Source organism: Mytilus trossulus, chromosome 10, assembly GCF_036588685.1.
Source record: "Mytilus trossulus isolate FHL-02 chromosome 10, PNRI_Mtr1.1.1.hap1, whole genome shotgun sequence".
NCBI classification, from domain to species: domain Eukaryota; kingdom Metazoa; phylum Mollusca; class Bivalvia; order Mytilida; family Mytilidae; genus Mytilus; species Mytilus trossulus.
Window position 1 is genome coordinate 70,924,551 of NC_086382.1, and position 19,714 is coordinate 70,944,264.

General features: G+C 31.7%; 1 protein-coding gene across 1 annotated transcript; it reads left to right on the plus strand.

The window, feature by feature from the left end:
• Window positions 1-3,342: 3,342 nt before the first annotated feature.
• On the plus strand, window positions 3,343-15,740 carry LOC134688459 (adrenocorticotropic hormone receptor-like). The gene is made up of 5 exons (XM_063549194.1): window positions 3,343-3,997; window positions 11,921-12,142; window positions 12,971-13,110; window positions 13,829-14,031; window positions 14,597-15,740. Exons 1-5 carry the CDS (start codon window positions 3,685-3,687, stop codon window positions 14,844-14,846), a joined length of 1,128 nt encoding a protein of 375 aa, XP_063405264.1. The 5' UTR covers window positions 3,343-3,684; the 3' UTR covers window positions 14,847-15,740.
• Window positions 15,741-19,714: the final 3,974 nt, after the last annotated feature.

The following is a 19,714-nucleotide window of genomic DNA, read 5'->3' on the forward strand; positions in this document are numbered from 1 at the left end:
ATGATAACCCTTAGTATATGTTATCTCTTATCCTATTAGTAGAATTAGGTCCGATAATATGTCAAACCAAATATCTTCTTAACTAAAAATAGCCATAAAAATAATGATAAAAAATCAAGGACAGAAAAGAAAACATTTGTAATGCTTTTAAAAATAAATAATATTAAAGGTTAACTTTATCCGTATGTCAGAATATGTTTCAAATTAAGACACGGTAATTAGATATACAAATTCTGGATGTAATTCAGTGGTTGCTTAACCCTTACATATATATAATGAATGGCATACAAATAAGCAAGATAAACTCGGGATATTAAGCTGCGTAACAACGATCACTATTACTATTAGATTTACTTAGAATACATTGAAGAGTGTTATGTAATTAGAAAGTGACAAACTCGCGGTTTACTCACTGATTCAGGTTAACTAGGATTCAATGGTCACACGAATTCAAATACTTACTGCAATAACGAAAACTTCAGATTTGACATGCAGTTATTGTTTGTTTTTTTTAAAACATTTTCAACTCTATTTCGGCGTTTCCCCTTTGGAATTGAGACAATTCTGGGCTTAATCAGAAGAGCTTGTTACAGCTGTGAAAAAGAAAAAGATCTGATGAAATTCTTAAGTCAAAAGAAAAACCGGCATCACCCTTGCGACAAAACGAAATACTACTGAAAGACAAATCACCACACAGAGTGAGCAACGCTAATACCTCGAGTGCTCAGGAAGGATAAACATATTCTGCTCCATAATGTGACCTGTCGTGTTGCTCATGATAAGTCTAAATATCAGTAATGAAGCTTAGGGTACTTATTAACTCTAAATAGCAAAGAACATGGAGGACGGCGACCAGACATAAATTATTCTGTTAGAATTCACCTAGGCCTTTGATAAGGTACCACATGCCAGTTTGTTTGCAGCTGGCTGTTTACTCATCTGTCGCATCAGGAAAAGAAGATACAGATTTGCTGGATGTGTTACTAAACTACTAGGGCGAACTTTACGAACTGGACGAACTTTAATGGGAACAACTGCAGCTCAGACGATGGAAACAGACTCTTGTGCAACATGTATGTTACAAGAAGCAACACCAGTTGATTGCCATTGATCCAGCCAAATATTCGCATCACACGCAACCACAAGTTTAGACAAACTAGAGTTAAGAGGAAATTCAACTACCACTCATTCTTCCAAAAAACAACTAGAGAATTTAATTTACTCCCCGAATCTGTAGTGGAGACCTGACCCCTAGAGGACTTAAGGGCCAGAGAGAATACCTCATCATAGACCAGTCTAAACTGAGAGAGACAGCAGGACACTCAGTGTACATAGATGGAGTGAAGATTAATATTTTATTGCCGAACCAAAACTAAGCCCAATTTCTTTCAATGGAACATGGGTCATTTGATAAAATCGATAACGGAAAAAATAATATTTATTTTATATAATTGTGAAATCAAATATACTATAGCTACTAATATTATGAATAAGTAATATCTTACCAAATAGTTTTTCCCTAAACTATTAGGTAAACTAACATGAGGGATACTAAGTTACAAGCTGTAAACTTAGTAAATTGTTACAGCAATTATGAAATAAAGATATTATTACTTTTATTTTTTTTTATTTTATTGTAAAATAAATAAATTTTGTGTTTTTACTGTCTTCTGATTGGTTAAAATTATTAGTTTTATTTCCAATGTTGTCAATTTTGATAGCGACACGCCCACTCTGACGTTGTGTATTCATACGCCAACATGTGTGTACGGTTGTTATTGTTAATATAAATAATATAAAAAGTTCTTTGAGCCTTATTTTTTATAGAAATTTATTTATAATGAATGGCAATAATTTATTTTGATTCTATTGAACCATAAAACTAATTTTTGACTTTTCACATTTTACATAATCCGCTTCGCAGATTATTCAATGTGAAGAGTCAAAAATTAGTTTTATGGTTCAATTATATATCAATATACTAAATAAATAAATGATTGGGAATACGTTAAAGTAATAAAAAGTCAAGAGAATTTCAGAACGCAATTTGGTTCCGAACAATATCTATCACGCTTTGTGGATGCAGACTCCACGCGGCCTTCACGTGATTTTACTATTTTTAGAATAATTGCATAGTAATCAAATACACTTGATTCAATCTTTACTAATTATGCAACATTTTCGAATAATTCTCTAGAAAATATTTCAATAGGTTCTAAAATTTATATTGTAAATATACACACTGCAATTATTAATAGATAAATAAAAAAATAACTTGTACCCTTTAATACATCCAATCACAGCGTTCTTAAGTTGACTTCCTACGCCCTGTCTTGGGTACACAAAAGGCCAACCTAATGCTAGGAAAATGTAATACTTCAATTTTTCCCTATACATCAAACATCATGAAATTGAATATTTTGTCCAGAACTATACGAATGAAAATTATAATAGATCCAAATTTTATTCAGATTGTACTATAAAGAAACCGAAGGGTTTTTTTCGATTTATTTACATAAACTTATTAAATCAGCTGCAGCATTACTATTATATGTAGACCTTCATTGCATAATACAATGGAAATAACATTGTATATTGATATAAACGATCAAACTTGTAAAATCAAAATAAATAATAGCCATTCATTAAAATCATCCACTTTTCCCTGGACTTTTACTTTTGTCAGAGGAGTAGCTGTTTAGATGCACTCGAGTCAATTACACTTTAGCACAGAGCTCGAATCGTAACCGGGAAGAAGGAGAAGATGTAGTTGAACCTAAACAAATTGTAACTTATTTCGTGAAAAATCAACAGAGACAATTGGTGTGGTTCTTAAAAAATGTCTTTTATTTTGATGTTGTTTTTTTCAAACCATTTTTTTATTGATTAATCAGCGGTCAACTTTATATGTGTGTTTGTTTGAATCATCTAACTGTCCTCGTTTGTAACATTATTGAATGAGGCCAGGAATGGTGTTGTTTTATTTTCTATGTTTTGTTTTACATGTTAGTAGTCTTTAGACTATTCTTTGATATCCTAATTAGCTTTCTGCTTTTTTATCAAAATATATTAGTTTTAATACTCACCCTATTTTTGTTTGTCTAGTTCATGTATCTATGAATTACATTTATTTAATAAAATAAGTGTTATTCAGACTTAAAGATAATTTCATTTTTAAGATTCAGTTAACAGTAATAAAAGCTTTACTAGGACATTGTCTCTCGAACATCATTTTATAATCCCTCGTAATTGTTCAACAGTAGAGAGAGAGAGCAATATAACATCTAGAAGTAATCGATATCGTCAGATCTCTTCAAAGGTGAGAATGACTTTATAGAGAAATAAGTCCGCCAATCTGTTAAAGACTCATGTTCGCTTTATCGTACTGTCGTACTGACATTGTTACATCGTAGTACAAAAGTCGTCACTCATAAACCGGAAATTGGTTTATTTTTTCATTCCTATATCCGTTTTATGCTATATTTGTAAAACAATATAAAATTTCATTATTAAGGTCATTTTTGCGTTGTGTCGGATATTTTTATCATTGAATTTTATTGGATTTTATTCACTTTTCGAATCATTTAATAATGGATTGAAAACTTAAAGATAGTTACTCACCAAACGACATTTCAACACGAAAATAAGATGGTTAAAAGAGTTTCAAAAGAAAAGAAGTGAAACATGAATTTGACAAGTATAGGAAACAATAGCTGGTCGTCTTCCGACAACATTTCCACGAGCTATCACGTTACATTATCACAAGGAGACATAGTATTTTTTATATATTATTATGGGATATTTGGTTTGTTAACTTGCATTAACATTCCAGGAAATTTGATAGTGGTACTAACAGTGTTAAAACATCACCAACTTAGGCAGCCATGTAATTACTATATTGCAAGTTTAGCTGTGTCAGATTTTCTCATTGGAATAGTATACCCCATTTACAATATATCTCATCTAGAGAAAGTCAGAGAAATTAGTGAAAAATTAGGTAAGTAATGATTCGAATTATGATCCTTAGATATGAACTAATATTGAAAACTTTTGAAAATTGAAAATTTTAAATGATAAAACTCATGTGGAAACCCGATAATACAGCTAAGATATTTTATGCCTAAAAAATATTTTTTAATTTCTTTGATAACTTTTAAAAAGGCATAAAAAAAAGTACCATTTAACCAGTATCAGTGTTTTGGAATATATATGCGTATGTGTTTCATAATATATTTTTTTTTATGAAATTGTCGGCATTGAGCATCTTCATGATGGTAAATGAAGATGGCACTTTGGAGGCATGAAGTTTATAATATGTGTATTTTTTCGATTTTTTATGCCACCACGAGTAAACGGCGGGGTATATAAATGCCACCCATGTTCGTTCTCCACCCGTCCAATATTTAAGAGTTGACTTTTACGTTTAGGGTGTTGATATTTAGCATATTATTGTTCTTTTTACTATATAAAATATGGCTTACATAAAAGGAATTAATAAGTTTTATTCCGGTTGTTTGGCAATTCGCAGATTTAGATTTTTGTGGAATTTGTAATTGTGTTGTAGTGTTAGTATTTTTTAAATTTCGTGTATAATGATGTCTGACATATCGGTCTTAGGCAGTGATGCCAGTGTATGTCCATGGAATCCATCCCTTTTTAAATGAATAAAGAGTAAGTTTACATTTTACAATTAGGCTGTTGGCGGGGTTATTTAGAACTGAGGTCGTATCGATACGTCTAGTTCTTAGTTTCTGTATTTTACATTTTGAAATATTATTATACTATTGTGTAAATAAGGTCAAAGTTCGTGTACATTGTGCATCTGTAAATACGTGTATTTATCTAGGTTAAATGGAGATTAAATGTCCGGAAAACACATATACTATGTTTCATTAACAGTTTCCTCAATCAATATATTTTTGTTAATAATACGCGTCTGCAAAACTTTAAATCTGAACACAAACACACAGTTATACAAAATTCGTCTAAAACCTTGCACCTTTAAAAAGCCAGTTTTTTAAATGCATTTACGTTACTACAGCTACAAAAGTTGAACAAGAACATGAGGTATCTAATAAAATTGAGAATGGAAATGGGGAATGTGTCAAAGAGACAACAACCCGACCAAATAAAAAACAACAGCCGAAGGTCACCAACAGGTCTTCAATGTAGCGAGAAATTCCCGCACCCGGAGGCGTCCTTCAGCTGGCCCCTAAACAAATATATACTAGTTCAGTGATAATGAACGCCATACTAATTTCCAAATTGTACACAAGAAACTAAATTTAAAATAATACAAGACTAGAGGCTCCTGACTTGGGACAGGCGCAAAAATGCGGTGTTTAAGTTTGGGTATACTTCTCTTATTCTTCTCTTTTCTATGAAGTATTTTTCAAATGGACTATTGTTTATATGTTCGTCAATTGTTCATGATATATTCTTTCTTTTGTCAAGTAATGAATGTTGGTGTCCCATTGTATCATGTCTACTTTTGAAACGTCCTAGGGGCATTGAATCGAGTGCAGTAACACTCACATCCTGTCCTGCTGCGTCCTCGTTATCTTCCCGACGAACAGAGATATTTGCATTGTACAGAAATATTAACTGGTAGGTTTAATTAATCACTAAGGATATTCACTAATTCCTTTTAAATAGAGTGATGTTTTAAACAAATATTTACCTTTCACTCCAATATTAGCTGATAATACCGAAAAGGGTGTTAAAAAGATGTAACACTTCCTGTCATACATCTGTCACTTTTAGAGCTATACTATGGGCATATCAGTTCATGTTAATAAAAGGAAATATGTTTGCGCTTTCAATACATTTTGGAGTGATTTATGGACTGGTCTCGAGTTTTACTTTGATGCAGGTTATACCACATCTTTGTTCACTTTAATAACGCCCATTACATAAAAAGTCTCCCCTTTGTAGAAATGCAGATTAACGGATTCAACTTGAAATATCAGCTTTGAAAAACCTTATTAAATGCAGTAAAAGCTATTAAAACAACATGCATTGTTGATTTTCCAGAAAAAATTGGCTTTTTTAGTCAATTCAAAAAAGAAACTTCCAATATTTTTTGACATATTTGTCAAGTTGAATCAGTAACGTTTGTATAATCGCTAAACGCTGATACTATGATTGATTCATAACATCCAATCATTTCGTTTGCAATTGAGATAGACTTCTTGTTTAGTTTTGATAGTCTTGTCTTGTATTTTAGTTGTACTTTCTTGTAGATTAAAAATCTTGTTTGGGGTTATCTTTTTATTGTTGAGAGTTTATGAGTTTCTCATATAACGAAAACCAAACAAACATTATATATATTAAAACAAAATGTGAGGTGGAGAATAGATGTCAAGGTGGCGTTGAGGTAAGTGGAATGAGGAATGCCTGAAAAGCGATATTTATTGTTTTACATGAGTCATCTAATGATTTAACTCTGTGTTTTTTAATTCGCAGATGTTATCTGACCGACATGTAGCAAATCATTTTCCTCAAAACTAAGGTGATACTTTTTCTAGATCTTGATGGCGTTAAAACACTGATCCTATACATTTCTTCCATGTGTGCAATCATTTGAACTGATGAATATACACACACTATTTTCTTTTACATTATTTATTAAGAAATAACAACAACACGTTATAAATTAGATGCTTTTCTGGTTATGCATGTATCAGGTACATTCTAATATAAGAATAGAAACAGTTGAAGGACCATATGACCAAAGGACCTAACATAGAATATTAGTTCTTAACAAAGACGTAGCTTGGTGTCCCTTTGACCTTCAGCTAAATATGTAGTATTATCATTCATAATGCTTTTCTAATTCTAATTCATCATGTAGTATAAAAGATTATTTTCATGACTATATCTCATTAGTTATTAAAATAAACGATCGTAAATCAATATTGAATATCCGTTGTCTTCAAACAATATCAGACAATCCCAAAGACAGTATCAACATATAGGCGTCTGTTCCTCTCCCATGTGATTAAATCATCTTTACAAGTCCATATCATCACTGTGATAACACCTATTGATATAACAGTTGTTAACAATTGGTTCAATTGTTTAAGAAGCAATCCTAGTAAAGCCATTAGGAAATTTTAATAGTGCTTAAGATTATCAGAAAAATATCTGCAAATGTTCTTAGTAGTTATGGCAACGCATTTATTGTGAAATGTATTATTTGTTTCTCCAATGCCATAAAACAATATAAAAGTCTTTTACAAGCATTTTTGTTATTATCATCATAACAGGATACAAATTTGAAAAATACCTGAATTTATTTCCCTTCATTACAAAATATGAACATATTGTATTTGCGTTAAAAACTGCACATATCTTTTGAACATTCCGTGATATGATGTACTAATTCCTCCACTGAATTAACATGATAGACTGATTTTAACCATTGAAAATAAGGGCACCCACATTTATGGGGATATTGCATGATCTAAGCTCGTTTTGAATTTCCTATGTTTCCGGTAAGGTATTGTAAAATCTCATTTAGGATAGCAGAATCTTTGTTTCCTATATTCTATCATATAAAAAAATCGTATATATGATCTTATGAAATTTGAAATGACAACACGACAACCAGCATATGTTTATATCATTGACAATCATAATAAAAATAAAATATTTTTACATCAAAACAATTGACTGTTATTATTTATCTAACGTTATTTGAATGCACTAATACAATACGTGCATGTGTTGACCGTCCATAATATGAACATAAAATTGAGAATGGAGATGGGGAATGTGTCAAAGAGACAACAACCCGACCAAATAAAAAACAACAGCAGAAGGTCACCAACAGGTCTTCAATGTAGCGAGAAATTCCCGCACCCGGAGGCGTCCTGCAGCTGGCCCCTAAACAAAAATATACTAGTCCAGTGATAATGAACGCCATACTAATTTCCAAATTGTACACAAGAAACTAAAATTAAAATAATACAAGACTAACAAAAGCCAGAGGCTCCTGACTTGGGACAGGCGCAAAAATGCGGCGGGGTTAAACATGTTTGTGAGATCTCAACCCTCCCCCATTACCTCTAACCAATGTAGAAAAGTAAACCCATAACAATACGCACATTACAATTTAGTTCAAGAGAAGTCCGAGTCTGATGTCAGAAGATGTAACCAAAGAAAAAAAAAAAATGACAATAATACATAAATAACAACAGACTACTAGCAGTTAACTGACATGCCAGCTCCAGACTTCAATTAAACTGACTGAAATATTATGATTTCATCATATGAAAATCAGGCACAATCCTTCCCGTTAGGAGTTTAGTATCATACCATCATAACATATATGAGAAGAACATAACCCGTGTCATGCCAACAACTGTTTTTAGAATAAATGTGTTTAGTTCCGATGCAAAGACCTTATCAGTGACTCAATATTAATGCAAAAATATGCAATCTTAAATGAATTGACAACAGTATCGTAATTATATCCCTTCTTAATAAGTCTTTTCAGAGGTTTTGTAAGTTTCTGAGGTGAATACTGACACCTTTGTGCTTTATAAAGAATATTTCCATAAAAAAATGGACGTGAAATACCTGAACGTATTAGAAGTCTGCATGTTGAGCTATATTTACGAATGACGTCTTTATACCGATGATAAAATTTATTAAATGTTTTGACTAGTTTGTGATATCGAAAACCCTGGTGTAATAATTTTTCAGTAATACATAAATTTCTCTCGTTAAAATCTAAAACATTGTTACATACACGAGCGAATCGTTCAAGTTGAGGTGTATAAACACCATAAGATGGTGACAAGGGAACTTCAACATCTAAAAACGGATAATTAACGATAGGAAATGAAAAATCATCCCTTTTATCATAAATTTTAGTATTCAGCTTTCCGTTAGTGATATAGATATCAAGATCGAGAAAAGGGCAGTGGTCATTGTTAGTATTAGCTTTATTCAAAGTAAGTTCAACAGGATAAATTTCGTTAATATACATACTTAAGTCGTCATTATTGAGAGCCAAAATATCATCCAAATATCTAAAAGTATTATTAAATTTGTTTATCAGATGTTGTTCTGTTGGGTCTTTGCTTATTTTTGTCATAAATTGTAACTCATAACAATACAAAAACAGGTCCACAATAAGTGGTGCACAGTTAGTCCCCATTGGAATTCCGATAATCTGACGATATACGGAATCCCCAAAGCGAACAAAAATGTTATCTAGTAAAAATTCAAGGGCATATATAGTATCAAAGCATGTCCAATTAACATAGTTTTTTTGTTTATTGCTACTAAAAAATGACCTAATTGGCTCTGCTTGTAAAGCGGTGGCTAAAAGTTTATGTTTGTTAAAGATGTCGTTTTCTGAAAATGGAGTCAGTTGGAATGTTGGTGAATTGGTGATTTCATTTTTCAGAACCTCAACGTAAAATTTACGTAAAACAATAATAATATCATTAGTAGCTTTATCGGCCGGGACGAAAACAAATTCCTTGGCTAGTTCTTTTAGTTTATGTTTGATACGAGAAATAGGTTTATTGTGGTTATTGTTAATAGTAAAATGTTCTTTAAAATTTTGAATACGTATATCAACTATCTTCATTACTGAATTAAAAAAAGAGTCCAAAGATTTTTTGTCAGCTTTTTCCCATTTTATCCATTTCATACAGTAAGTATGGAGTGAGTCGTGGATGATATTACGACACTCATACCAATTAATAATTGACGGGAGACGATATTTAGGTCCTTTACCTAGTAATAATTTTAACTCTCGGTCTTGAACGATGTTAAGATCTCCTGTTATAACATGAGAAATGAGTTCATAAGTATATTCGGAATTACTGCAATTACATGAAGTAGGTGTATTTTGACTGATATTAACATCTTTACACAATTGACTATAGTTAAACACAAATTTCCTGGTAGATTTCTTGTAAATATAACAAATAAGAGGTAGCTCAGTATTGTCAAAATATCAAGGATTTTGTTTTTTAACAGAATGGTCGTTAAATATACCGGCAATATTTACAAAATCAAAGCCTTTATTGACATATTCAATTCATAATAAAATGTTTTTGATGATCTTCAGGGCGATCAATTTTGGGAAATTATTTAGAATAACAGTATGTCATAATAATTTGAACAATTTCATACTTAGGACTGCTATATGAAATTGTGTTACAATCCTCCAAAATTTTATTTAACTTATTAACCGGTAACGAACAGAGTTTTGTTAACAGATAATGTGTGCCGTTGTTTTTTGAAATAGAAATTAGGTCCGAAATATTGGTATGATTGGCCCGAAATTTTCTTTGATTGCGATTTGTTCTACAACCGTGTGAACGTTTTTTACGAACAGTTTTAGAAACTAGATCCAAAATGTTAACGGAATTGGTTCTAGATATATTACCAATTCCCATGATATTATCATTTAGACCGAGAGGGTAAACTGTCTGTAATTTTTTAATCCAATTTAATTCAATTATTTTCCGTGATCGTACAAACTTTGAATGCGATTCACAAGGCTGCTTATTTACTACTTCCAAAGGTTGAACTGCTAAATATTTAAAAGGATGGTTGTGCTTCTTAAGGTGTTGGTAAATGATACGTTTGAATGTATTGGGTTTTTTAAAACGATACAGATGTTTTTGAGTGCGTTTAGATAAATGTCGTCCAGTTTCTCCTATGTACTGAATACCACACCCCGGTTTGTATCATGTGAGTAAATAAATAATACTGTTTGTTTTTCAAGTTATATCAGTTTCAAAATTTAAAGAAAATGTGCGACTTTTAAACGTGGACCTTACCGTATTGTTGGTAGAAAGACGGGGACATGTAAGTCATTTTTTTGGCATGACACTTATCGATAAAAGGGTAACCACGATTTTTATTGTTAAAAATGTTAGCGATGATAGTATTTTTAGATAACCGATTTTGAAGATTGAGACGTGTAGATACCCTTTGAACAAGTGTAGTATTTAGTAATTTTCCATTTCTAAGCTTCATAATTGTTTTGTTAGTGAATTATATAATAAAGGAGCAAAGATTGGCGTCCAGAATATGAACCAGCATACAATAATTTATGTTCTGTAAAATGGATAAATTTGTTCGGCTAAAAATGTAAAACGCTATCAGTAATAATTACCCGAAAAGGATAGGGTATATCAGGGTAGGACTGATGGCTGACTAAATAGTAGAATAAGGCTGAATATTAAAATACTACTTTTTGATAAATATTCTTAAAGTAATGAACTAGAGCAGTTCTCGCTCGGACACACACTCCATAATCTAGTATATTATAAGAGCATAAACCTGAAGCACGGGGAGGCACTCTACTGCCTCCACACGGCACTAAAGACAAACTATTTTAACAGACTCTTTACCTTAACAAAAGAGTTCTATCGTAACAAGATGTATGATGACAAAAATACTGAACTCTGAGAAAAAGTCTGAACGGAACAGACATTTTCTGATTGAAAAAATTGTGGGGTAAACCTGGTTTTGTAGCTTCCGAAACCTTTCACCTGTATGACAGTGGCATAAAAAGTTGATGTTTTGCCTAACCCGAATGATTAATTGATGTCCTTAACGACAACGTAGACTTTCATGCTATTAGTTAAAGATGGCTTCAGAACACAACTGTTTTAGCTTCACTGCGAATAACTCATGCTTTAGTACCCCCTTTTGTTTCAACTTTACCATGTTTCATTATTTTCTGATCACTACAATACAATACACACATGACTTTATGACAGTTGTTTTCCAGTCGTTCCATTGATTCATATATATCTGTATATGGTCGAGCGTTTGGTTTTGCCAGGTATTTTGAATGTTCTCCTTTTGAATGTTTTTCAGAGTTTTGTATGTCTGTTGATATTATTACACATATATTTTTAGGTTATATTTTTGTGCATTGCAGGCAACTGGTCAGTATGTCGAGTGATAGTATGCGAGGTTTTAGCCCTTGAGATTGGTTCATCCTATCATCTGGTAGCAATAACCGTTACCAGGTATATAGCTATCGTGTATCCATTACGTTACCATATATGGGTTACAACAAAGACTACAACAATAGCTATAGCAGTAATATGGATCTTATCACAAGGATCATCTCTTATAATGTACACAATGTATGAGCCAGGTAAACATGAGATTCGGGTTTCACTCTTTTAATTATGTTCAATTTTTATGATGGACTTCTCTTTGTTAAATTTACCCTTAATAATTTTTAATTTACCCTCGATAATTTTTTTTATACTTATTTTTAGCGAATATAGTAATATAAAAATGTTTTGTCAACGGTGAGGATATAACTGAGTTTATAATAAAATAAGCACTGTTTGTCAACGGTGTTGATACTATTGAGTTTATAACATGAGTACTGTTCGTAAACGTGTAATTTGATGAGAATGTCATACAAGTGAGAGGTTTAACTAACTTTAAAACCAGGTTCAATCAACCATTTTTTACCGATAAATGTTTGTCTTAAGTTAGGAATATGACAGTTAACCATTCGTTTGATATGTTTCAACTTTTGATTTTGCTATTTGATTAGGGACCTTCCGTTTTAAATTTTCTGGTACAAATTAATTTTATGTTTTGTGTGTAGACGTCTTGTGCTAATTTCTAAATAAACGAAATCAAGTAATGCATATTCTTTGATACAAGCGATCGGTAAGTTATTGATAAAACTAAAGATGTACACACGTGTTAAATTTAACCATACCAGGAAAGACCAATACATAAAGACAAAGGTGAACACAAAATAACCATGAACTAGTTACATGAAGTACATCCGTTAAAAGGCGAAACATTGTATGCATTCTTTAGAAACCATAGTTTTACAAATATCCCAATCATTTATTTTGGCGATTTTAGTATCTTAATTTTTTTTATTGAACTGGTATTTCAGGTTTTCAGTTTTTAAGTCTTCATTATCTTACGTATTTTTCTTCATTATTCATTAAAGATCGGCCAGTGAAGTTATGCCGTTACGAGATGATATTCCCTGTAACACACGTGATAATTCTGTTGGTTATACAGCTATTTATACCATTAACTGTGATGTTAGCTTTGTATGTCAAGATTGCTAGAATTGCACGACAACAGGTAAATACTAAGTTATCAACAGATCTTTATTCGTGTAATAAGGTACCACATCTCTTTTGTGTATTTATACATTTGCATTACATCTTTCTTGCTGTTATACAGTATTTAAATGTAGATAATGAAAATGTTGCTAAATTTGGTCCTTTGACTGACTTATTGACTGATAAATAAAGAGATGCTTTTAAAGATATTTAATGTTTACTTATGAAAGATGTTTGGTAACTAAGCAGGGGAGATATCAAAATAAGCTTTATCCTATATTTAGAAATTTTTGGTGACAATAAATCATGTGATGTGACTGTATTGCAAGATCTGTTGTAATCCTTTTTAAATCTCACTGTCAAATTAGTTAATTCTGTCTGACAGGACAAAAGTACACAGTGTACATTCTTTGGACTCCCTTTTGTAGTTACATGCACAACAGTATAACATTTGGTATTTAGTGTTTTTTATCAGATGTCAATGATCAGGGATCTATTAACGTTCGTCTTCATACAGGTGATGGTTAAAATTAGAAATCAATTGTTTATATAACATTTGCTGAATGAACAGGTTTACTGTTTAAAAATAAAATAGAAATAGATCTGCACCTTTATTTATATCGGTATTGCATTGTTTCAATTTAAATAAAAATCTTCATAAACAACTTTTTCTTGATTGATTCTTCTTGATTATTGTCATAATTATTATAATTCTGAATGTGTATTTTATTATGCAGGCTAAAGTTATAGCTATACAACAAGCATGTATCCTCGGTAATGTAGGGTCGAAGAACGGAATTATAAAAAATGAGCTGAAATCAACAGTGATGGTATCACTCCTACTCGGATGCTTTACATTGTCGTGGACGCCAATGATTATATTCTTTTTCTACACGATTACTTGTAGAAACCAACCTTGTACCACCAACAGATATATCAGGTAAATATATATGAAAATGGGATTCGTCATAATTGCCAATGAGACAACTATCAACCAAAGTAAATGAAATGGGATTCGGCATAATTGAAAATGAGACAAATATCTATCAGAGTTAAAGTAAAGTGGAAGTATGCTATTACAAATATAGATCAGGATACAGCTTTTGTTCATCATTTATTTTATCAAGAACTGTACTATTTTTAAAATGACTTCTTGAGTCAAATACTGCGATTTCGAATACCAGTACTAGTAATTTATGGCGTTATTGTGACATCATAGTTGAACTTCATAGACTTTCTTTTCTGATGCTGTTATCATCTTTTACCTCTATCGTAATAACCAACATTCATTTAAAATGATTAAATAATTTTAATTCTTTTGGATTTTCATTAGAAAACATAGCTAATATATCATTTTTCCTCTAGCGGTAAATCAAGTCGATTAAGACTTGATTGGACCAAAATAACCATTTTAGATTGAAATCGTGCTACTAGTGTCTGGTTTAATGATTTATTTCAAAGTACATTTACATTTGTATGTAGATTATTTGACATTTTTTTTATAGGGCAACCGTTCGAATTCTGTTGTATCTCAACTCCTCCGTTAATGTGTTTATCTATGCTGGGAGGCTAACAGAATTCCGTAAGCGTATAAAGGCTGACATGAGTAGATGTTTTAACAAGTGCTTCCCTATATGGAGAGTTAAACCACTGAAGAAAACAAACACCGAAATGAATCTAGTCTCGTCTTCGTTATCCAGAATAACATTGAATGGCCCAATGGACGCCACTCTGGAAACTGAACATGTGTCATGAATTTTATATTTTCATATTTGTAACATGCGTTGTGAATAAACACGACACATTGGTTGTGTTATCTAGTGTCAAACAATGGAACTAAATATTCATATTTAAATTTTAGCAACAAATTACAAAATTAAGTATCATCCTGAAGTGGGGAGGTAACATCTTATTCAAAACCGGCATCTTCCATTGATTTTGTTTTACCAAATTAACTTTGTAGTTGAGGCAGTGAAATGTTCAATTTAGGATTCCCGGATATTTTGATCTCTTGTATTTATGGAAAGACATAGATTATCAATTTGTGCATCTGGTAATGTCATTGTTTTTGATAATGTATTATTATGCTTCTTTTCTATAATGAACATTGTTTTTTGTAGATATCAGTTAAGGGTTAACTCAATAATAAAAATGATTAGTATTATATCTTATTATATTTTATTTTTACCTCTCAACATACAAGTTTATTCATTTATACTTGCATCAGGCGATAAAACTTGATCTTCATATGGACTTAAACAAAACAACATGAACTATCAGACATTTGGATAGTGTATGATATCTATCTATTAACAATGTAGATCTTTCAAAATCAAATGAACCTAAATTAAACTCTTATCCTACAATAAACATGCACTTTTGAAACCTTTGATATCACAATATTAAATTTACCTTTGAGTAGCGAAATCTATGGGTAACACATCAATAAAATAACAACCCTATACAAACCAAGATGTATCGGTCATACCTGCGCCTGTATAACGCTTCTGAGTTCTAAGAAAAATCTATATAATTATATTATTTTTTAACGTTTTAACGAACACTTACTTAAATAGTATTTCGGTTAATGGGTTGTATTGTACTATAGTTATAAATACAATTTGTAAAGTACCAAAATTTTAATAAACGAATTGAAATGGATATATGACACATATTGATAATAGTTTTAAATAAAAATTATATATACATGTATGACTGTTTTATTCATAAATATTTAAAGATAATTTGAAATACTAATAAACGAAAATAAAAAAATACATTTGTAAAAGCTATGTACTCATGACGTACGTAGGAATCGATGTGATTGATGTGATTGATATATACAAATAAGTATTAATTTGGAACATCAGTCGAATTCGATCTTTACTTTTGGTTGAAGTTGAGTTGAATATCCGTTTTCGGAAAAGCAAAAGTGCTGCTGTTTTTTTTTAAATTTTCGTCTGAACTGGACTATCGCAACTCCTTGTTGTACGGTACTAACAATACGTTGCCTAGTCGAGCCATGATGCAACTAGGGAACACACTACTGTTTTACAGGCTTCAACCAAAATTATAGATCGAATTCGACCGATGTTCCAAATTTGGTAAAAACAAGCCTTAGTAATCCCTACTTACAAAAAGGTTTCTATACTACAATTGTTCTTCATGGATTCTTAATGGATTTGACAACTATGTGTATTGTATATCATTGATGGATTACTCGTAGGAACATGGAATAAATCAGGAACGAATACACGTATAATTGCTTTGATATTTTCTCAGAACATGCATGACATAGTCTGAGTTGTCCATAGGATGACTGGGATGATTGATCGACTACAAAATTACAACACTAGGTCAGTGCCCCGTTTTATATCATTCTTGTTAGTGGTTCTCGAGAAGAAGTTTAAAATGTAAAATTATAACGAAGACAACGGCTATGACGGTAACGGACACAATGAGATGAGTAAAAACTCACTTTGCCATTCGGGCTAAATAAGCGAAAATGAAAACATGATTTGAACACACGTTGATCACACTTTACACAAATCAGCATGAATACCCAATAAGCGCACTTAAGAATACACTAATAAAAATGAATGAACGTTGAGCTTAAAAGATTGACTTCACAATCTCACTTAACAGTACTTTCTCTATAATAATTGGAATCGTAAATACAAATATACAAATTCACACATTTGTGAAGAACCACACGGAATCTACCAGTTAATATACTTCTAGATTATCGTTGATTATCTTAACGAGATTGATATTCTCGCATGCGCCGGTACGGCGGAAGCGAGAAAAGCAATCGAGTTGAGATGACCATGCTAATCTGATAATCTATCGCTATTTTACCTAAGACGACGTTGTCAATTTCATGTCAATTTCATTAGCAACGCCACGTGCCTCCTTAGTTTCTAGCGATAATTTTTCGAGAAGTATGATCACAAAAAAAAAAACCCAAAGGAAAAATGCACACAAATAGCGATAATATAAATTATATTTGATCGACAAAATATTTTGTGAGTTTGGGGATCAATGTTTCAACAGACAATCGGTTTTCCAATGAATACTTATTGTGCACCCCAATTTGTTTTTGTACTTGTATGAAACATAATTCATGCATTACACTCTTAAAGACAAAAAGAAAAAAGCACGTTGCGAAATTCGGTAAATTATGGTTAATTCATTATTATTCGTTGGATACCAATTTTCGTGGATCTCGTGGGAACAGACGAACCACGAAATTGAATATCCACGAACATATAATTTTTCCTCAATCCATGAAAATTGGTATCCACGAAAATAAAGGAATCCACTGTATATCGATGATGTCCTATCGCTGAATTACTTATATTTCAGTCAGTTCTTACATCTCATATATTCCAATGGACTTAAAATTATAGATACCGCTGATGCAAGACGGACCTCTACTTATCTTGATCACTGTCACAATATTGATACAAATGGACGATTCACACTAGAATCTATGACAAACAAGACGATTTCAACTTCTCAATTATCAATTTATCAGTGGGAAAGCCACGGAACGATTCTGCTCCTCCTTCCATATGACGTAACGGCCAGAAAATCAAGGGCGACAATCGCGATTTTTCATAGAGGGCGACAGTATCGCGCCATCGCGGCAATTTGTTTACATCGTGTACGTGTGATTTTTCGAGAAATTTATCATTAAAGACAATTAACTTGTGTCATTTCATCATCAATTAGTTATATAGGTAAGTTTTACAGGTGACCATGCTATTTTTTCTTCTTTGAAGATTTTATTTTACAAGAAACGAACATCTGAAAATGGCAAGTGACGTTGTTAATTTGGAAGATAAAAATATGGCGGGTGTTTTCCCCTTCTGAAAATAACTGACACATTTGCATCCTATTGGCTATTTAAATATAACATGACCAAAAATAGTATCTATGATGATAGGAGTCCCAAAATATTTGCATGAATACCCATCACTCCGTGTCAGATTGTAACTGAGGCTGCGAAAAGGAAGCACATAAATCGACGCCATTTTTCAACAGATTAAGGTTTCTGAGCTCACGAAATCCTAGTATTATTACTTTTAATGGTTAGTAGAAAGATATGAATACTATCCATAACATAATTTATTGATCTGATCGGGTTATGGCTACATGTTTGCCTCTTTTCGATTCTGAAATCCAGTAAATTTCCGTAGACCACATGTAAATAAACGCCCCTTTTCCAGCGGTGAGACTTCAATTTGAATAAAAGTTCAATTTTGGCATGTCAATGATAGCATTTAAATTTTAATTAAATTTTTACAGTTGTGTAAAGCATTTGTGCTGATTTGTTTGGTTGTCTCGAATAGTAAAAAGGTTAACATTTTTTATTTTTGAACCCAAAAAGTGTGACAAAAAACACAAAAAACAAACAAAATAAAAATAAAGGAAAAAAATAGCTATCCCCAGGATAAAGGGGGGTTCCAACTATATGTCCCCATTCAAATGCATTGATCGTCCCCAAAAAAGGGAGATTCAAATCCCTGGGACCCTATCCCTGGATCTGCCACTGGGAACTATGACTATTAAAACATATAAAGAATTAGAGAATTATTATTAAAGGAACAAGAATAGAATAAAATTACCATGAAATAAGGAAAAAATAGAGCAAATGACTTGCTAGTCCAAATAATTATGAAGTCTGACAAGACTACTTTTTTTCTGGGACGACTTCCTATGGATCACAAAAAATAATCTAAATATTCCTAGCAGCAAGCCAGAGGTCTGCTCATAATCATTTTGAACTATTGATGTGCTAATTTATATATTGAGGAAAGAGAAATTATGGACAAAAAGTAAAAAAAAAAATAGAGAAAAATAAACTTTAAGGATTTAATCATAAAGAAATGCAGAACACCCCATCCAGACCCTTGTCTATGTGAACAACAGTACTATTATTTTTGCTGAATAGTGCATATGGGCATGTAAAATATCTTTTAAAGATTTCAGGTATATGAAATATTCACAAATAGGAAGGTATAAATTCTGTCCCTCCTTCCATGCTAAATTTTTTTTTACTGTGGATTCATTATTATTCGTTGGATACCAATTTTCGTGGATTTTGTGTGATCAGTTGAACTACGAAATTAAATGTTCAACGAATGACATTTTTTCTTATTGCTAGAATGAAGACTTCGACAAAACCACGAAATCAAATATCCACGAACCTGTAAGTTTTTCTTAATCCACGAAAATTGGTACCCACGAAAATAAATGAATCCACAGTATGTGATTTATTGTTGAATTTTATTGCCACCTTCAGTATTGGCTAGGTGTTGTGGCCAGGTTTTATTGGCGTTTGATACATTTATTATCAACTACTGGTATAAAGAATTAAAGATATGAATGATTGAATGAAAAGTTATCTTTTAAATAACAGATACTAGTACCTGTAAGATAATTTAATGTTGCATATTACGTTATACTTTATTTAAACATTATTTATATCTATTAAAAAGGTTGATAATTTTATTATTATGGTGATGAATATTAGATACTAAGTAAATGAATTTATCAATAGAAAATTTCTCCAAACATCTGTTGGTGTGTATAATTATTACCTTTTCTGGAGGACCTTT